At 40.9% G+C, this 16,109-nt stretch overlaps 2 protein-coding genes across 5 annotated transcripts; both read right to left on the reverse strand.

Annotated features, from left to right (window-relative positions):
* Positions 1–191: 191 nt before the first annotated feature.
* Positions 192–9,150, reverse strand: LOC311494462 (uncharacterized protein). 4 transcript variants are annotated; one of them, XR_014699280.1, is made up of 3 exons: positions 8,518–9,150; positions 3,668–5,884; positions 192–486 (listed from the first exon to the last, which is right to left on the reverse strand). XR_014699280.1 is itself a non-coding variant. In XM_084553526.1 (2 exons), the coding sequence occupies exons 1-2, from the start codon at positions 9,071–9,073 to the stop codon at positions 5,595–5,597; spliced, it is 846 nt and encodes a 281-aa protein (XP_084409652.1). In that variant the 5' UTR covers positions 9,074–9,150; the 3' UTR covers positions 2,358–5,594. The 4 variants fall into 4 exon arrangements, 1 of the variants encoding a protein (XP_084409652.1); XR_014699281.1 differs by having other exon boundaries at positions 192–611; XR_014699282.1 differs by lacking the exon at positions 192–486 and adding an exon at positions 2,358–3,540.
* Positions 9,151–10,417: 1,267 nt separating this feature from the next.
* sephs3 (selenophosphate synthetase 3) lies at positions 10,418–15,936 on the reverse strand. Its single transcript, XM_084554146.1, has 8 exons — positions 15,552–15,936; positions 14,911–15,014; positions 14,620–14,727; positions 13,580–13,734; positions 12,734–12,824; positions 12,304–12,403; positions 11,488–11,700; positions 10,418–11,399 (listed from the first exon to the last, which is right to left on the reverse strand). Exons 1-8 carry the CDS (start codon positions 15,826–15,828, stop codon positions 11,149–11,151), a joined length of 1,299 nt encoding a protein of 432 aa, XP_084410272.1. The 5' UTR covers positions 15,829–15,936; the 3' UTR covers positions 10,418–11,148.
* Positions 15,937–16,109: the final 173 nt, after the last annotated feature.

Raw genomic sequence — 16,109 nt, forward strand, 5'->3', positions numbered from 1 at the left:
TTATGATCAAGAGAACAAGAGAACAACCTTTCCATAGAAATCATTAAAATCACTTTAGTTGAGAAGTAAAAATGCAGAGAACATTCATGAGCTGCAATAGATTCATGTGTCATATTATTAAAAGGTGGACCTGACAAATCTGGAGTTTCAGAAAAACATGTTGAGAAATTAAAATGTAAAACGTGTCTTCACTAAAAGTCATGCATTTGAGAACAAAGACTTGGCCTGATGATGATGTGTCCGAAGAGGAAGAGGCAGCTGCTACCTTAGCTCCGCCTTCCTCCACCTTAGCCCCGCCTTCCTCCACCTTAGCCCCGCCTTCCTCCACCTTCCGTCCTCCACCGCCCTCCACCGTCCTCCCGCCTGCAGCAGGTCTCCAGGGAGGATCGGGTGCTGCTCTGGATCCACCGGACTTTCCAGGCTGAAACCCAGACGTCCTGATGGGAGCGGTCCTGTTCCGCTCCGCTGGTCTCACACCTGTGTCACCTCATCCATCATCAGAGCTCTAATCAGTTTAACGTTTCTGATTAACACAGAGTCGGTTTTTACTGCCGAGGTCACTTCCTCCGCTTTTAGTGCTGCTGTTAACGAGAAGAGACTCCATCTGGTCTCTGAAGAGAAGAATTAAAAAATGATTCATCAGCATTTTGCTTCTAAACTGATCCGTTGGTTGATGTGCACCTACTTTATCTCCTCACAGATATGTAATATTGGCTCATTTTTCTGAATAAACTAATACACTAGTATAATATTTCTGTTTCATGTGTTTGACTGGGTTCTCTTTGTCTATTTTCAGGGCTTTTGTGAAAATCCGCTGATGTTTTGAATCATTTTTATGAAGAAATCTATCTATCTATCAACCTACCTCCACTAAACTAATAACGCCTGCTGCCTTTAAATTTACTATACCAGTTGTTCTTACCTCAAATTCTGCTTTAAATCATTTTAAAAAAAATTATTTTTTTAAGTTGAAGCACCAAATAAAAGTAGTCCCACAAAGCTCAGGCAATAATTCATGCTCAGACTCACACCTACGGCCAGTTAACCTTAACGAGCATGTCTTTGGACGAAGGAGGAAACCAGAGAAAATAATATTTTAAAGCGTACATCTCTATTTGTTTTGTAAATTGCAAATTCGGGTAAGGAGTAAAAAAATAAAATAAAAGACATTTATACGTACAGAAAGATTAATTCCTATAGAAATAGATTAATAAGATTAAAATCACAAGGAACTAAAAGTAAAAAAATGTTTGTTCACATAAAAAGATTGAAAAAAGAAAAATCTTCTGGATTTCAGCCACACAGAAAGTCGTTTTTCTTTTTTCCTGAATAAAATAAAACAAGTATAAAGTAGAAGTCTGGTTTTATTTTGTAATGACCAAATATTTAAATCGACAGCTTGAATCGAAACTATTTTGTCATGGTAAGTACCTAAATGATTGTTTTCTGAATGACCCTTTAAAGATATAAAAGATTTTTTTTTAAAAAAGATTTAAAACGTATCTATTTAAAAAGGCTTTTAGTACCCGGTAGTGTGGTGGACACTTTTATATTTATTTTATTTATTTTTATTCTATTTTATTTTACTTTTGAATTCTCTCATTTATTGTTTTTAGTTTTTTTTAGCTTTCTTTTACTAATGTACTTGTTTTCCGGTGTGTTGTTTTAATCGTTCTTTAATCTTTTGTAAAGCACTTTGGTTCACCTGTGAGTAGTTGTACGGTGCTATATGCATAAAGTACATTTACGTTTACATTTACATTTTGAAAAAAAACAACAAAAAACGAGTAAATAAACAATCTTTTTGAATGTTTACATCCATTCGGTCCACTCGTGAATTCATTCAATATAACTGTCCTTCACTAAATCTCCCCTTAAACTGGTTTATATGTGATTGTCAAAATAATAGGAATTCAATAGTTCTACAAAATAAAAACCCAGTTGAATCAACACATTTCTCTGTTATTCTACATTAATGCTGAATACAGGAACCTTCATGGAGACTAGATTTAGAGCAGGACTGCTATATTAGTATGTTTTCACTAGTGTACCATTTACATTTATTTCATGTTTTTACTTTAAATATCATAAAACTGTAATTAATTTCTCAACGTGACCCGGACCCCGTGTATGTGATTCTACACAGATAAACGGGGACCGTGGATTTAGGGGGTCCCTGGACAGTTTTTATTTTTTATTTCAAAAGATAAAACACAATATAATATTAAAACAATTAATGCTACCAACTATAAAAATAATCACTAATGAATCAGCAGCTCTACCAGTTGTTTTAAACTAATGCTGAATAGCAGAACCTTCATGAAGGCAGCTGTCTGCGCAGAGGGAGGGGGGAGGGGAGGGGGGGGGGGGGGGGGGGGGAGGGATGATGGGTCGGGGGAGTGGACAGAGGAGGACGGGAGGAGTTTGCTCTGATCTGGAGAAGTGAAAGTGAAATGAATCTCGGGGGGTATTTAAAGAGGAAGTCTGGATCTGTCTGCACTCGGGAGAACGGAGGACGACGCTCAACCGACAGACTCCGGTGAGTCGTGTCTTAATGTTTTATCATTTACCATCAACTTCTTCTACTTCTTTATTATTTATTTATTTGTAGCAGGAGCTTGTCTGGTTGCTGCTTTTCTACTTTCGCTTTGCTTTCATTCTGCTGGCTTTGTTTCTGATCCCTCTTGTCCCTCCCTCCTTTCTCTTTTCATTCACTTCAAATTTATCCTATTTTTTATTTTTTATAAAATCCAGTTTCATTGCTTTTAATAGACGTTCACCTCTAATTTTTATCAAACTAAGACTGCTTCTGTTTTTTTATTATTTCTTATCGAGGTTTTAAGTAAAGATAACAAACTGAAAGTGTTTCTCCTGCATTTATTTTATTTATTTTAAGTGAATCTTCATGTTTTACGCGAAGCTTTGAAGCCTTCTCCACAGGAAGAGCTCTAAGATTTAAACCTCTTCCTTAAAGTTTTTTCTTTCCAGCTCTGTCGGTCTCTTCCTCGTCAGGCTGACCTCACGTGCCCCTTTATTTTTTTGCTTTCTTTTTCCCCTCTGATAAAACGCAACAGGTTTTTCAAGACCGAGCGCCGACAAGAGAAACAGCAGATAAAGAGATAAAGTGTTTTTCATTCTTTAACTCCTGATTCACTCCTCCTCGGGCAGGAGGTACAAATATTTATTTTTTAGTTATTTTTAAAGATGAATCCAATCTTTGTTTGAAAATGAGATAAAGTTTGATGGATTTAGTTTCTGTAAAATAGTAAAAAAATTGGTTAAACTTAGCTTTTATTAGTTTCATAGAATTTACCAACTGGTTTGCATCTTTTAAATTGTAAATGTGCAGCTGTGTGCTCATTTACGTCCATTGATTTCTGCTTATTTGTATTTTTTTTTAATGCAGTTTCAGTCGAGTTGCAGCAGCAGGAGTAAAAAATACAACTTAAATACAAAAAAGTGACTCAAAGACACAAGTTTCCATTAAACTCAGCTGTAGTTGGATAAACCGAAGTCTTTCTGGTCGTGTGAGATGAAAAACTAGAACAGAATGAGTCAGAGGAAGTCGGCGTCACTTCTCACTTTTTAAATTTTTTCACACAAGTAATATTTCACATCATAAACTGTTCAGATTTTCTTCAACAAAATTAAATTTTTCTATTCTTACTTTCCAGCCGCCTCGGTGGAACGTGGCGCCTGTTTTTGTGGGTGGGATTGTAACGGAACCCATAATGCAGCTGTGATCCAGAGGCCCCAGCTGGTTATGGCGTCCGTTTCCATCCCACGACGCACAAGTCTTCCCGAACATCCCTTCAACCGTCCGCTCTGGGACTCGTTTATCCTCCGTGGCTGCAGCTCGTTCTGTGTTTGAATCTTAACTGTTCAATAAAACAAACTATTTAAAACATCATCATCATCGTGAGCAGCAGCAGCAGCAGCAGGGACAGAAAGAAAAGCAGCTTCAGTTTAAATTGCCTCTTCAGAGCCTCATCAGCCCAGAGAGAGAAAATGAAACTGTCAGGATATTTAATGCTGAGGTTTTAAAGTGCTGTGTTGTCGTGTGATCGGTGGACGTGGAGGCGTCCGACGCTGGTGTTTCTTTCCTCAATGACACGTTTTCTCCCGGATTGCTGGCGGCTTTTTAAACGCAACCGGGAATCTCGTGTCAGCCAAGAATGACACCTAGAGCCGCGACGGGAGGGTTCATGAAATGGATCTGTGTGAACTTCTAAAGAGATAATCTTCTTAAATAAATAAACATCTTTAAACTATCACCTGCTGTGTTTGTTCTCCTTCAAAACAAACCTGTGAAGGTCCTCAGGTCATGGTATAAATTAAAAAAACAAGAGTGTCATGAAGTCCAACTTTAGATTTCTTACAGAGAATCAATGATCCAAAATAAAAGCTAAAGCTCAAAGAAGAATTTCCTGCAACAAAAAGGCACCTTATTACGAGGAAGAGACTTTTTAAAATGTTTCAATGATCGGATCAGGCTTCAGTCACGTCTGACCTTTAGTAGTTTTTCCCCAAAACCACATCCCTGTAGTGTCAAAACTTCTTCTTCTTCTGTTTTAATAGTGGTTGGCTAGCGTCAAAGCTGCCAGACACCAAAGAAGAAGAAGAAGAAGAAGGACCCAAATCATGTGACTAATCATGTCAGCTGTTAGTCATTAACTAGTGTAACGTGGATGTGTGGTGAGGTGGTAGTAGTTGATCATCTAAACAGAATCCATGGAGTCCACTCAGTCAAAGGCTGCACCCAAACAACAACAACAAACACTGAACGTTTAAAAGAAGAGAAAAGTTTCCTGGAGACAGCGTCAAGGAGAAACATCTTCCAGAGAGGGTTAGGGAGTTTATGGCAGCGTTGGATGACCAGAACATTTCTGGAGTAGAGAACACAAGGTACCAGCTACCCTCTCCACACTACATTAACTTTGACTGAAAGATTTATTCATCTCAGAGTAGGGAGGTCACGATGGAGTTTGTTTTAGCTCCCCTGATCCGATCTTTTAGTATTCAGTAACGGCAGTGATTTTGCTTCTTCTTCAACCTTTGGCAGCTTTGAGGCTATCCAGCCGTCATTAAAACAGAAGAAGACGTTTTGATGGTTTATATCAGAGCTCAACTAAATAATTACAAAAGATCACTTTAAAAAAGCGCAGATACCGATCAGGACATCCCTGTCCAGGATACAAGGAAGAGAGGAAAAGCCTTTATGAATCTAAAGGGGAAGAACTTCTGTTTATTTAAGATCAGATCAGATCGAGGGGTAAATAAACTCAATCAGGACATCCCTGCTGGTCTTATTATTATTATTATTATTATTATATTAGGCAGCTCTTGCTAGTAACCGGTTGGACTCTCTTTTGTCTTCAGACCCGGAGGCGTAGAAAAACCAACAGATGAAAATGAAGAGCAGAAAACCAGACGAGGACCTGTAGTGTGAACAGGACCTGGTTTCAGCCTTGATCTGAAGTAAACACGACCGATCAGAGTCGAGGCTAAAGGCAGCACGTATCTTCTTCTTTACACGGAGAACAACAGTAAAAAAACTAAACAGAGCGAGTCCACCTGGTGAATAACGGCGTCCGTCAGCGACCCGGCGGCGCCGACGCTGAGGGGAACCTAGACAGTATCCTGTCCACCAGCTGGAGGTTTCTGTCGTGGTTCTCCCGGCCGATCCTCTCGTGCATGGCCACCAGCTGACTCATCAGACTGTTCTGCATCTCCCTCTCGTGCTCCATTAACCGCTGCAGACGGGCGTCCTCCTGCGCCTGCATGGCGGCGTCCATCTCCCGGAGCTGGGCGACCGTCGCCGACACCAGAGTGGAGACTTGATCCATGACGGTCGTTTTCCTTTTCTTAGACGGGACGACGTACGCTGGGAAAGAAAGACACGGACGTATTTAATAATTTAACAATAATAATTAATTTAATATTTAGCTCTGATGAAGTCAACCTTTATCCTGAACACAGCGACTTAGATTTAGGGTGTATTCACACCTGCCTTGTTTAGTTCGATTAAAACGAACTCAAGTTCGTTTCCTTGCTTGGTTCTGACCTTTTTAACTGGTGTGAATACAATCACTCGAACTCTGGTGCGGACCAAACATGCGGACCGAGACCCAGTTGAGGAGGTGGTCTCGGAGCGGTTCCTACCGAACCCTGGTGCGGTTCCTTTATGGTGTGAAAGCAGCCCGACCTCGATCCGACCCAAGTTGCAAAAATCTACCTTTTTGGATTTGACGAGCTCCCGTAGTTTTCGCGCATCTATCAAGAAGCGTCTGTGTGTCTGTCTGTCTGTGGCACGCATATGTCGCGAACCGTTGGCCCGATTGATTTGAAACTGGGCAGGTGTCTCGCTACGGGCACGAAGATGTGCACTGCTAAGTTTGACGTTGTTTGGATAAGAAATGTAAAATATATCGGTAAAATAGGTTTTCTCCGCTCTAATATTTCCAGTTGCCTGATGACAGTTCTAAATTATTGCGCTGGCTCAAACGCTAGATGGTAACCATGGCAACGGAGACTCAACGTTATTTTACAGTTTACAGACAAAACATGAGTGATTTGATCATCTATCTATAAATCAAGAATTTCTTTTAACTTATTTGGTGAGTTTGTGTCTGTCTGTCTGTCTGTGGCACGCTGATTTGAAACTGGGCAGGTGTCTTTGTGGGGAGGAGACATGGGTCACGACAATGGTCACAACTGAAAAATCTTCTTCAGCTCCCACTATAGGAATACATACTTCCGACGGGCACTGCACTAGTTATGGGAAATGTAGGATAGCCCAGTGACACACACAACAGAGAGAGACACGTGAAGCAAACAAACGCAGAGGTTAGGTAGAGATGAGCCGTGGCTTAACCGAGCTCTGAGGAGACACGCTGCCTCCTAGATATCTGGGCAGATGTCCAGATATCTCAAATGCTGGAGAAAACACATAAAAATGCAGGAGTATATAAGATTTTTAGTAAACAAATGAGAGAGCGGGGATTCCAGCGCTCAGTTTGTAAACCATATTGCTAGCATAATAACAAGTAGACCTACAGTACGCAAAGTCTCCATTGTAGCCTATTTACGTGGGACATTTGGCTTCCTTCTTTACCCCGCCTATATGTTTACCAGCCAATGGCTGAACGACCTTAGCACATGTGTTTTTGTTTATAAATTCTGGTCCGGTTGCAATTAATCACAGTGTGAAAGCGAACCGCACTAAAAAAAAAATAAGAAAAAAAAAATTGGTCCGGACCAAAGCAAGTGAACTAACGGACCTTCCTGGTGTGAATACGCCTTTAGACTTTATTCATCCACAAGGGAAATTATAGTATTATTAGTAAAAACAAATAATAAGTAAAAATCTAGTAAAAAAAATAAAAATTTAAATAAATAAAAAATAAATAATATCGAGTAAAAATAAAATAAAAATAAGAAGAAAATCTAGTACAATAAAATAAAAATAAAAAATAAGTAAAACTAATAAAATGAAATAAAAATAAAATATAAGTAAAACTCTAGTAAAGATAAATAAAAACTAAGTAAAAACCTAATAAAATGAAATAAAAATAAAATATAAGTTAATCTCTAATAAAAATGAAATAACAATAAAGAAATAAGAAAAAATCTAATAAAAATGAAATAAAAATAAAAGTAAAACTCTAGTAAGAATAAAATAAAAACTAAGTAAAAATCTAGTAACAATAAAATAGAAAATATGTAAAAATCTAATAAAATGAAATAAAAATAAAATTTAAATAAACATCTAGTAAAAATAAAACGAAAATAAAAATAAGAAAAAAATTGTCAAATAAAATAAAAATACAGTATAAGTAGAAATCTAGTAAATATTAAATCGTATAAGCAAAAATGTACAAGATATAGAGACGGAAGTAAATGTAAGTAAAATAATTCAAATGTTTAAACTGAGAATTTGTTCAGTTTTTGAAACATAAATCTTTTTATTCTGACTCTCAATCTGTCAGATGTTCCAGAAAGTTACAAAAATACTGTAATTCTCCCAAAACTAAAATCTAAAAACATCTGCTGGAGCTCTAATAACTTTAATAATATCACCTCTAAGTGCATCTAGGACAGATTAAATAATGTGGGATTAAATATTTTAGCCAACTTGATCTTAACTATTTAAAAGAATCCATTTTAATCAAGTTAAATTCATGTAACTCAGAGAACCTTCAGGTCTGAGCTCGTAGAACAACATTAACACCCAGTTGCCAAAACATTAGGTACACTAGTGAATGTATTGACTGATCTGATGTTCAGTTGAAACAGAATCAGAAAGGTGATGATTCACCTGGATGTTTGTTTTGGAGTTCAAACTGGCTAAAATAGAGGTTGCCAAAATAACAGGAACACGTGTCAATACATTTCATTAGTACTAGAGAATAAAAACTGATTCTGAAAACCAGAACCTTCATGGAGCTGAGATCTGGTGCAGGACAGTTTCAGGTGATGAGGTGTACCTAATGAAGTGGCCCCGGCGTGCAGCCTTACCGGTGTTGACCGCGTGCAGCGGCTCTGACGGGCTGTACTGCTCCTCCCCGTCCTCCGCCTCCACGGGACCCAGGTGCTGGTTCATGTCTCCGTCCTCCTCCTCGTCCCAGATGCTGACCACCGCCTCGTCCTGGTCCCCTCCGCTCACGGTGGGAGGGGCGGCCGCGGGGCTCACGGGGCTCGCGGACCTCTTCACCGGGTCCCTCTTCACCGGATCCCTCTCGGGCGCTCTCCCGAACACCGCGTGACAGTGCTCGTAGAAGGGCCAGTGGACGCGGGGTCCGCCGCGGCGGGTCTTCTGCTGGTACCGGATGTACTGCTTCCTCAGCGCCTTCAGTTTGCTGATCACCTGCATGTGGGACCTGTGCACGCCCCTCTCCGCCAGCTGTTTGGTTATCCGGTTGTAGACTACCGAGTCCTTCACGGTGCCGGTGATCTGGTTACGGATCGCATCGGACCCCCGGATGTTTAAAAGCTCCTTTATTTCGTTCTCCTGCCAGTTGTTCATCGTTTCGTCTCCACTCATTAAGAACAACCTCCTTGTCTTCGTGCTCATTGCGTCACATTTCTGCGCCGGAAGTTGAAGCTGCTCAGATGTAAATACCGTAAAAGTTTGATTAAAATCAGAGAACGTCCGTAGACGGGCTCTGTTTAAATCCTCCTTTTGACGGTGATTTTTGAAGGAATGTGAACTTGTAAATTAATCATAAATCTATTCCTGTCGGAAAACATTGAGAAAATATACCTCCCCCTTTTTAACACATTAAAATAACCCTAAATACATTCAGTTTAACACAATACGAAAATAATTGTATTTTAAGCCGCTAGGATTTTTTTTTATTTGCATTTTAACTTAATAATCAGATATATTTTTTTCCGCTGGAGCTTCTTTACTCGTTAATAACCGTTAATAACCGCCTCCTTTTGTGTTTGTGCTTGTCGCGTCACACTTATGCGCCGGAAGTGGACCGCTCACTCTCTGGCTCAAATGGAAATACAATGAAAGTTTGATTAAAATCCTTCTTTTGACGGTGCCTTTTAAAAATGTGAACCTTTTAAAAATAACCATAAATTAATATTTGTAAGAAAACAATTAAAAAATAGTAATTTCTTCTCCCTAGATGATATTTTAACATATTTTTTTATGTTAAAATATCTCCAAATAGGCCTAATAGTATTTAGTTTAACAGAACACACAAAGGATTGTATTTGGGAGGCTGTGAAACTTTTTTCCTGCTTTTTATTTCTAACAAAAGAGCTGGAGTATCTCAAATGAAAACTACATAAACGTTTGATAAAATCTTTCTTTTGATGGGTGCTTTTTAAAAATAAGAAACCTTTAAATTTATTGTATTTACACTTTTAAATAGCATTAAACGGTGCTCAGTTTAATATAATACAAAAAGAATTGTATTTAGGATGCTGGAGAACTTTTTTTCCAGTGCTTTTACTTTAAAATAACTTGAATAATTCTGTCTCTGGAGCAGAATATACCTCTGTGTCCTGCTAACATGCTTTTGTCGCTAGCCTTAGCTGTTGTTAGCTTAGCCACTGTAGCTAGTGTGACTAGCCCAGACAGAACTTGTGTTATTTCGTGGCTTGTTGAGCTGGTGTGGTTTTAATCTAAAGGTGTAAAACTACAGAGGCAGCGTCCTGTCTGTCTGTCAGGAGGTGGCAGTATAAACACATTTAATTAATAACAACTATCCTGGAGGCTAGACTGGCATTTCAGAATTTGTAATTCTTAAAGTACATGAACTGTTATAACCCAGATTTGTAATATTAGCTAATTTTCTAGAACAAAACTTTATTATTTCAGTTTCCTTTGTTTGATTGGGCTCTCTTCGTCTACCTTCAGGACACTACAGTATTCTCACATAACACCCAAAGAGTATCTTGGTCAGAGTTGATGGTTTTATTGATTGTGAAAAGCAATCTACAAATACAGACAGCCTCAGACCTCCGCCGCTCTAAGTTCGACCCCTGATCCAGAGCAAACATCCGCTCTGCCCGGCCCCGTGGGTCGGAGTTTAACAGGCAGAGCTTCATGAAAAAGGAACCGGTGGGAGGGACTCGGCGCTGGGCGGCACATCGGCTGTCACGGGTTGGACGCTCCGGACGCTGCCCACACCTGGTCTTGAAGGAAGCTGCTCAAGCCTTCCTCCGAGGTGTGCGGGCAGGGCCAAGGCGTCAGGACCAATGAACCATGATACATTCATCAACATAACGTATTTAAAGTCACCCACTGACCCCTAAGACAAACAAATCACCACAAATGATATCACACTCACACACTCACGCACCCACACTCTCTTCTACTCTGAATTCCTTGAATCAAGCATGAATGATTTAGAACCATTTCATTTTAAAATTGAAAGTCTTTCTTTTAGCTTTCAAATAAATTATGATGTCAGTTGTCTTCATGGATTAGGAGAGGGACAGGTGAGGGGCGTGGACCCAAATAAAAAAGACGAGGAGAGGGAGAAAAGGACGTCTTTGATTCGATGGACTCTTCCACATAGGGACAAACGGCTTTTTGACTTTAAAGGGGACGACATGGACATCGACACACACACACAAACACACACACACACACACACACACACACATACACACACCAGGCGACAGTGACTATGATAAATTGGGGGTGGGGTCTGGGCTGGTGGAGCTGTTGTCCTGATTTGCGGCCAGACTTCCTCGTGGCGGTACTTCGATAATGCGAGGCTTGTCGATGATTCTAGCGCGACGGTCGCCTTTCTCCACGATCCCGATAATCCAGGCGCCTCCCGCCGCCCCCTGACCTCCTGCTCCAGAGCTCTGGCTCTTCATCTCGGAGCAGAACTTAGCTGCCTGTTCTCTGGGCAGACACACCAGGAGCCCACCTACAGGAAAGAAAAAGAGGCGAGTAAGTATGTCAGGCCCTTTAGTGGATGAGATACTCAGACGGTGTTTAATCTTTCTGTGCCGTACCAGAAGTCTCTGCCGACGTGCCCTGAACCAGGTTGAACGCGTTTCCACAGGCTTTACTGATGGCAGTCATCTTGGCTATGATTGGTAGGTTGTGGATAACGAAGGCCACCTCGTTTCTCTGCTGTGCTGCCAGGTTGTTGGCGTGGCCCAACAACCCGAAACCTGTCACGTCTGTTGCGGCGTGGGCCTGGAACTTGTGCATTAGACCTGCCGCTGGAGACGACATGAAAGATGAATGAGCAGATCACCTTTGGAAACATTAACGGATACTTAAAGTCACAGAAGGACTTAACTGGACCTCAACCATCTAAAAAGTAGGGCCAGGATAAAAACACGCCATTTATTTTTCTTCATAACTAAATGAAAGCCTCATCAGTGGAGGGGAACTACATAAAACTGTTCTTTGAATATATCTCGGCTTTGAAATAAAGGCAGTGCCAATTAACCTTTAATATTTCTACATTTCTGCATAAATCAAACTCAAAACCTCAGTGGAGGTTTCTCACAAACAGAAAATCAGAATATTAATCATTCGTTCATATCAATAAGTTGTAAAAGTCAGTAAACCTCGAGTCTCATAACAAGTTGGAAACAACTTGTTTCCAATTTGACTTTGAAACTTGTAATCCTAGTGCTGCATCTACTTTAGCACCTCACAGATATGTAATATTGGCTCATTTTCCTGAATAAACAAATACACACGTATAATATTTCAGTTCAATCTGTTTGATTCGCTTCTTGTCGTCTACTTTCAGGACTTTTTTGCTGATAAACTAATCATTTTTTTATGCTTCGGGGCATAATGAAGTTTAGTACCTGTGCGGTTAAGTGTTGCCATGGAGAACATGGCTTCCTGATAGGCCTCTTTGACTTCCTCTTTGGTGACGACCAGCTTGATCTTGTTCCACCTTTCAGGCTGGAGAGAAAGAAACAAACACATTGATGGAGGAGCTACTTTACAAACTCTTATTATATACATCAATAACTTTAAATTACAACCGTCTCAATCTATTCAGGGAGCAGACGTCACATCAAACCCACAAAAACTATAGGTTTTTATTTGTACGTATCAGAAAACATTCATTAAAATAACATATGTCTTATGTTTCTCCTGGTTATTGCAGCCTCTGAGCTGCACAAACCTTCATCACTCCAGTTCTGGTTCATTGTGTTATTTGTTGACACAGCTTCGATTGTGTTTATGTATTTTCATGTGGAGACGGGGATGACGAGTTGACTCGCTGACCTGATCAAGCCACTGGTGAGCGTTCACGGCCACCTGAGTCCCCAGAGGTTTAGTTAGAACCAAGACGTCTCCAGGTACAGCACCATCGGGCCTAGAGGGAGTAAACGACATATTGGAACATGTTCTATTCCAAAGGTGACAGCAAAGAGATAGTAGAGAGTGTAAATGAAGGGTGAGAAGGAGTGGCAAGCATCAAAGGTCTCTGGCCCGGATACACAAGAAGAAAAATATGAGATTTACTTTGTTTATTCATATTTTCTTACCTCTTGAAAACTACAAAGTATTACTGAATCCCACTACAAGAGGCAAGGTACACATCAACCTTCAGATATTTTATTTAGCCTGGACATCATCACATTGTGCACGTTATAGAATCCATAAAAATACAGATATTTCCTCCACATGGCTGAGAAACAAGTCACCAAGGCATGTCGCACATTTCTGCAAAGATCTCTTCACTTAAAGACGACTATACTGTGTTTGTCGTCTGTAGTGCCACCGTCTGTCCACTAGATGGAGGCAGAGGACCATGATTCTGTCAGGCAAGTCACAATGTGGTGCATAGGTGGAGGATTACATGGATAGTCTCAAAAGGACCATAACAGGGTAATAAAAACAATATCAGTGGAATTTGTTGTGAATTGTTTTGGGATTTGATGAAATATTGAGACATACGAAGAAATTCTGACATGCTGTTGTGTTCCATCTTGAGTGTTCCTCACACTTTACAGGGCTCTTTGACATTATTTTTACTAAAATACTCCTGCACAGTCGTTTACATAGGTTTAAAGCCTGATCTTTTAGAGACAAACCACATTAGGTTGGGTATAGTGTGAAAGGACTCACATGATGAACTCGTTAGGCTGGCAGACGACCGATGCTACACCTCCCACGATGATCCAGGGGTTGATCACCGTCTGGCCGCCCGTCACAGAAGTCCCTCCCTCCTCCGCTGCGTCACGAAACCCTCGAATCATCAACGGCATCACACGCTCACGGTCCTGAGGCACGCAGAGCACAAACGTCAGAAAAAAACATCTTACTTACTTACAACTTGTATGCACGATAAAAAGTGATTATTCTCAGTCAGCGATACAGTGCAACTTAAAGGCTTTTTGCGTGCTTCAGAAGAACAAGATGAATGTTTAGGAACGGCCAAGTCAAAGTCCTGACCTTAATCCAATAGAAATGTTGTGGAAGGACCTGAAGGAAGCAGTTGATGTGAGGAAACCCACCAACATCTCAGAACTGAAGTGGTTCTGTTCTGAGGAATGGGCTAAAATTCCTCCAAGCTGCTGTAGACGACGGATCAGCAGTTACCAGAAACATTTAGTTAGTAGTTATTGCTGAACAATAACTACTAACTAATGTTTCCGGTAACTGCTGATGAATTTTCGTGAAGAAACAAATACACAAGTATAATATTTCTGTTTCATCTTTCTGATTGGGTTCTCTTTGTCTACTTTCAGGACTTGTGTGATACTCTGTTGATGTTCTGAGTCATTTTTATGCAGAAATGTAGAAAATTCTGAAGGATGCAAAAATTTTTAAACAACATGAAGACATATAATCTGAAGTTGACTGTTATTAAATAAAAACCACAAAACAGACTTTAAGAAATCAACAAACACAAGGAAGAACTGCAGATAAAAGTTCTGTCGTCAAGGGAACGGTTACTGTAAGGCGAACAATTGTAATCATTCATGGATCACAGGCGGCTGATCATAGTCCACCAGAGTCCCTGCGTGTTACTACTGACCCACACAAATCTGCCATGCAAAAACCAGCCGCACGAGACCGGAGAAAGACTTTCTAACAAGAGGAAGCAGGAAGTGACAGTTATTTAAAATTAACATGTCCGCACGACGCGGGGTAACTAACGCCACCTTGTCATTCATCTTCTGGCTGACGCTCAGCAGCATCAACATGTTGTCGCACTCGGTGATGCCCATGGCGTAGAGATCGCTGAGGACGTTAGCGCACGCTATCCTGCCCTGAGTGGGACACAAACAAGAGAGAGAGAGAGACAGAACACGTCAGACGTTTACTTTCACGCCTCACACATTCTGGTTCATGTGTTTTAAGTTGGTTCTCTTTGTCTGCTGTCTAGTGTGAAGAAACTTTTAAGCGTCCCTGTATATGTGAAGACTTTGTTTGTTGGGGGTGGGGGGCCTCACCATCATGTAGGGATCCTCCACCAGGGGGTAAAAGAAGTCTGTGGTCTGGACAAGTGACAGCCCCCCGTGCCTGAGAGGAATCACACAACAGTCCATCCCTACACCTGAAAACACACCACAGTACCTCAGCTTTTAGCTCATTTTAACTTATTTTAACTGCACAAACTTCTCCTATAACTTTAGAAGTTAATGAATAAGTAGTTTCAACAAACACAGGAGGCAAAAAATGAAGAAAAAAACAAATGCATTAACCAGAATAAATGTTTGACTATGAGCATGAACTTCGCACTCAGAGCATCAGACATGTTTCTGCTGATTCATACCTGGTAGTTAAGACAAGTCACGCAACTTCCTCCTCATCTCATCAACACTCTTAGCTAGCTGCTATCTATTGTTTTTAATTATTTATGGCGTAGTTAGGTTACAACTTAGCACCGTTAGTAGTTTATATGTTAAAGAATTTGATGATAAAGTGCAATTAAAACACACTTCCTGTCCGCTGATAGCTCTCCATCTGTCAAATTAGTTGCCATGAGTTAACACAAGCTAGCTGGGTTAGCAACGGTTGTGTTAGCTAACTGTTGCTAACCACCAGTAGTGGATGCAGCGCGGAGGCTAGCTATGCTAACTTTGTTCATTACCGAGTCGCGGGCCAGGCAACTGTTGGCCGAACTCCGAAGCCTGGTCTCCGGCCTTCGCCGTGCCGTCGGCCCGGTCCGGCTCCAGTCCCGCCAGGAGTTTGAGCAGAGCCTCCTGCGGGACCTTGCAGCCTCATCCCTTCATGTCCGAGAAGGACGTGAGCCGGAACCCGCGCTCCAGGCCGTGCTCCTCGGGTCTGAAGGGCTTGTACCCAGGGGGGAAACACCCCTCGGTTCCCACAACCTCCGCCGAGGGAGGCGGGGAAGTTGAGCCTGACATGCCTGCCTGGAGACCACAATGCCAGTCGCGTAGCTTTCGCCGGTAAATAAAGACGCAGGGATGAATGGAGCGTGTGTCCGCCGAGCGCTGCGTGTAACCGGAGACTACAGTCAAGTTAACCGAAGTAAAACCAGTGGAACTTCCTGGTGGAACTTTAGCCGTATATATTTTTTTTTACATACACGGATTTATAGAAGATTCAGTTTTCAAACGTCACCCTTGTAGCACGAATTGGACATTTGATCACAACTATGTGGGAAAAAGTGTAAAAGTCACCGGAG

This window comes from Chelon labrosus (assembly GCF_963514085.1).
Source record: "Chelon labrosus genome assembly, chromosome: 10".
Lineage (NCBI taxonomy): Eukaryota > Metazoa > Chordata > Actinopteri > Mugiliformes > Mugilidae > Chelon > Chelon labrosus.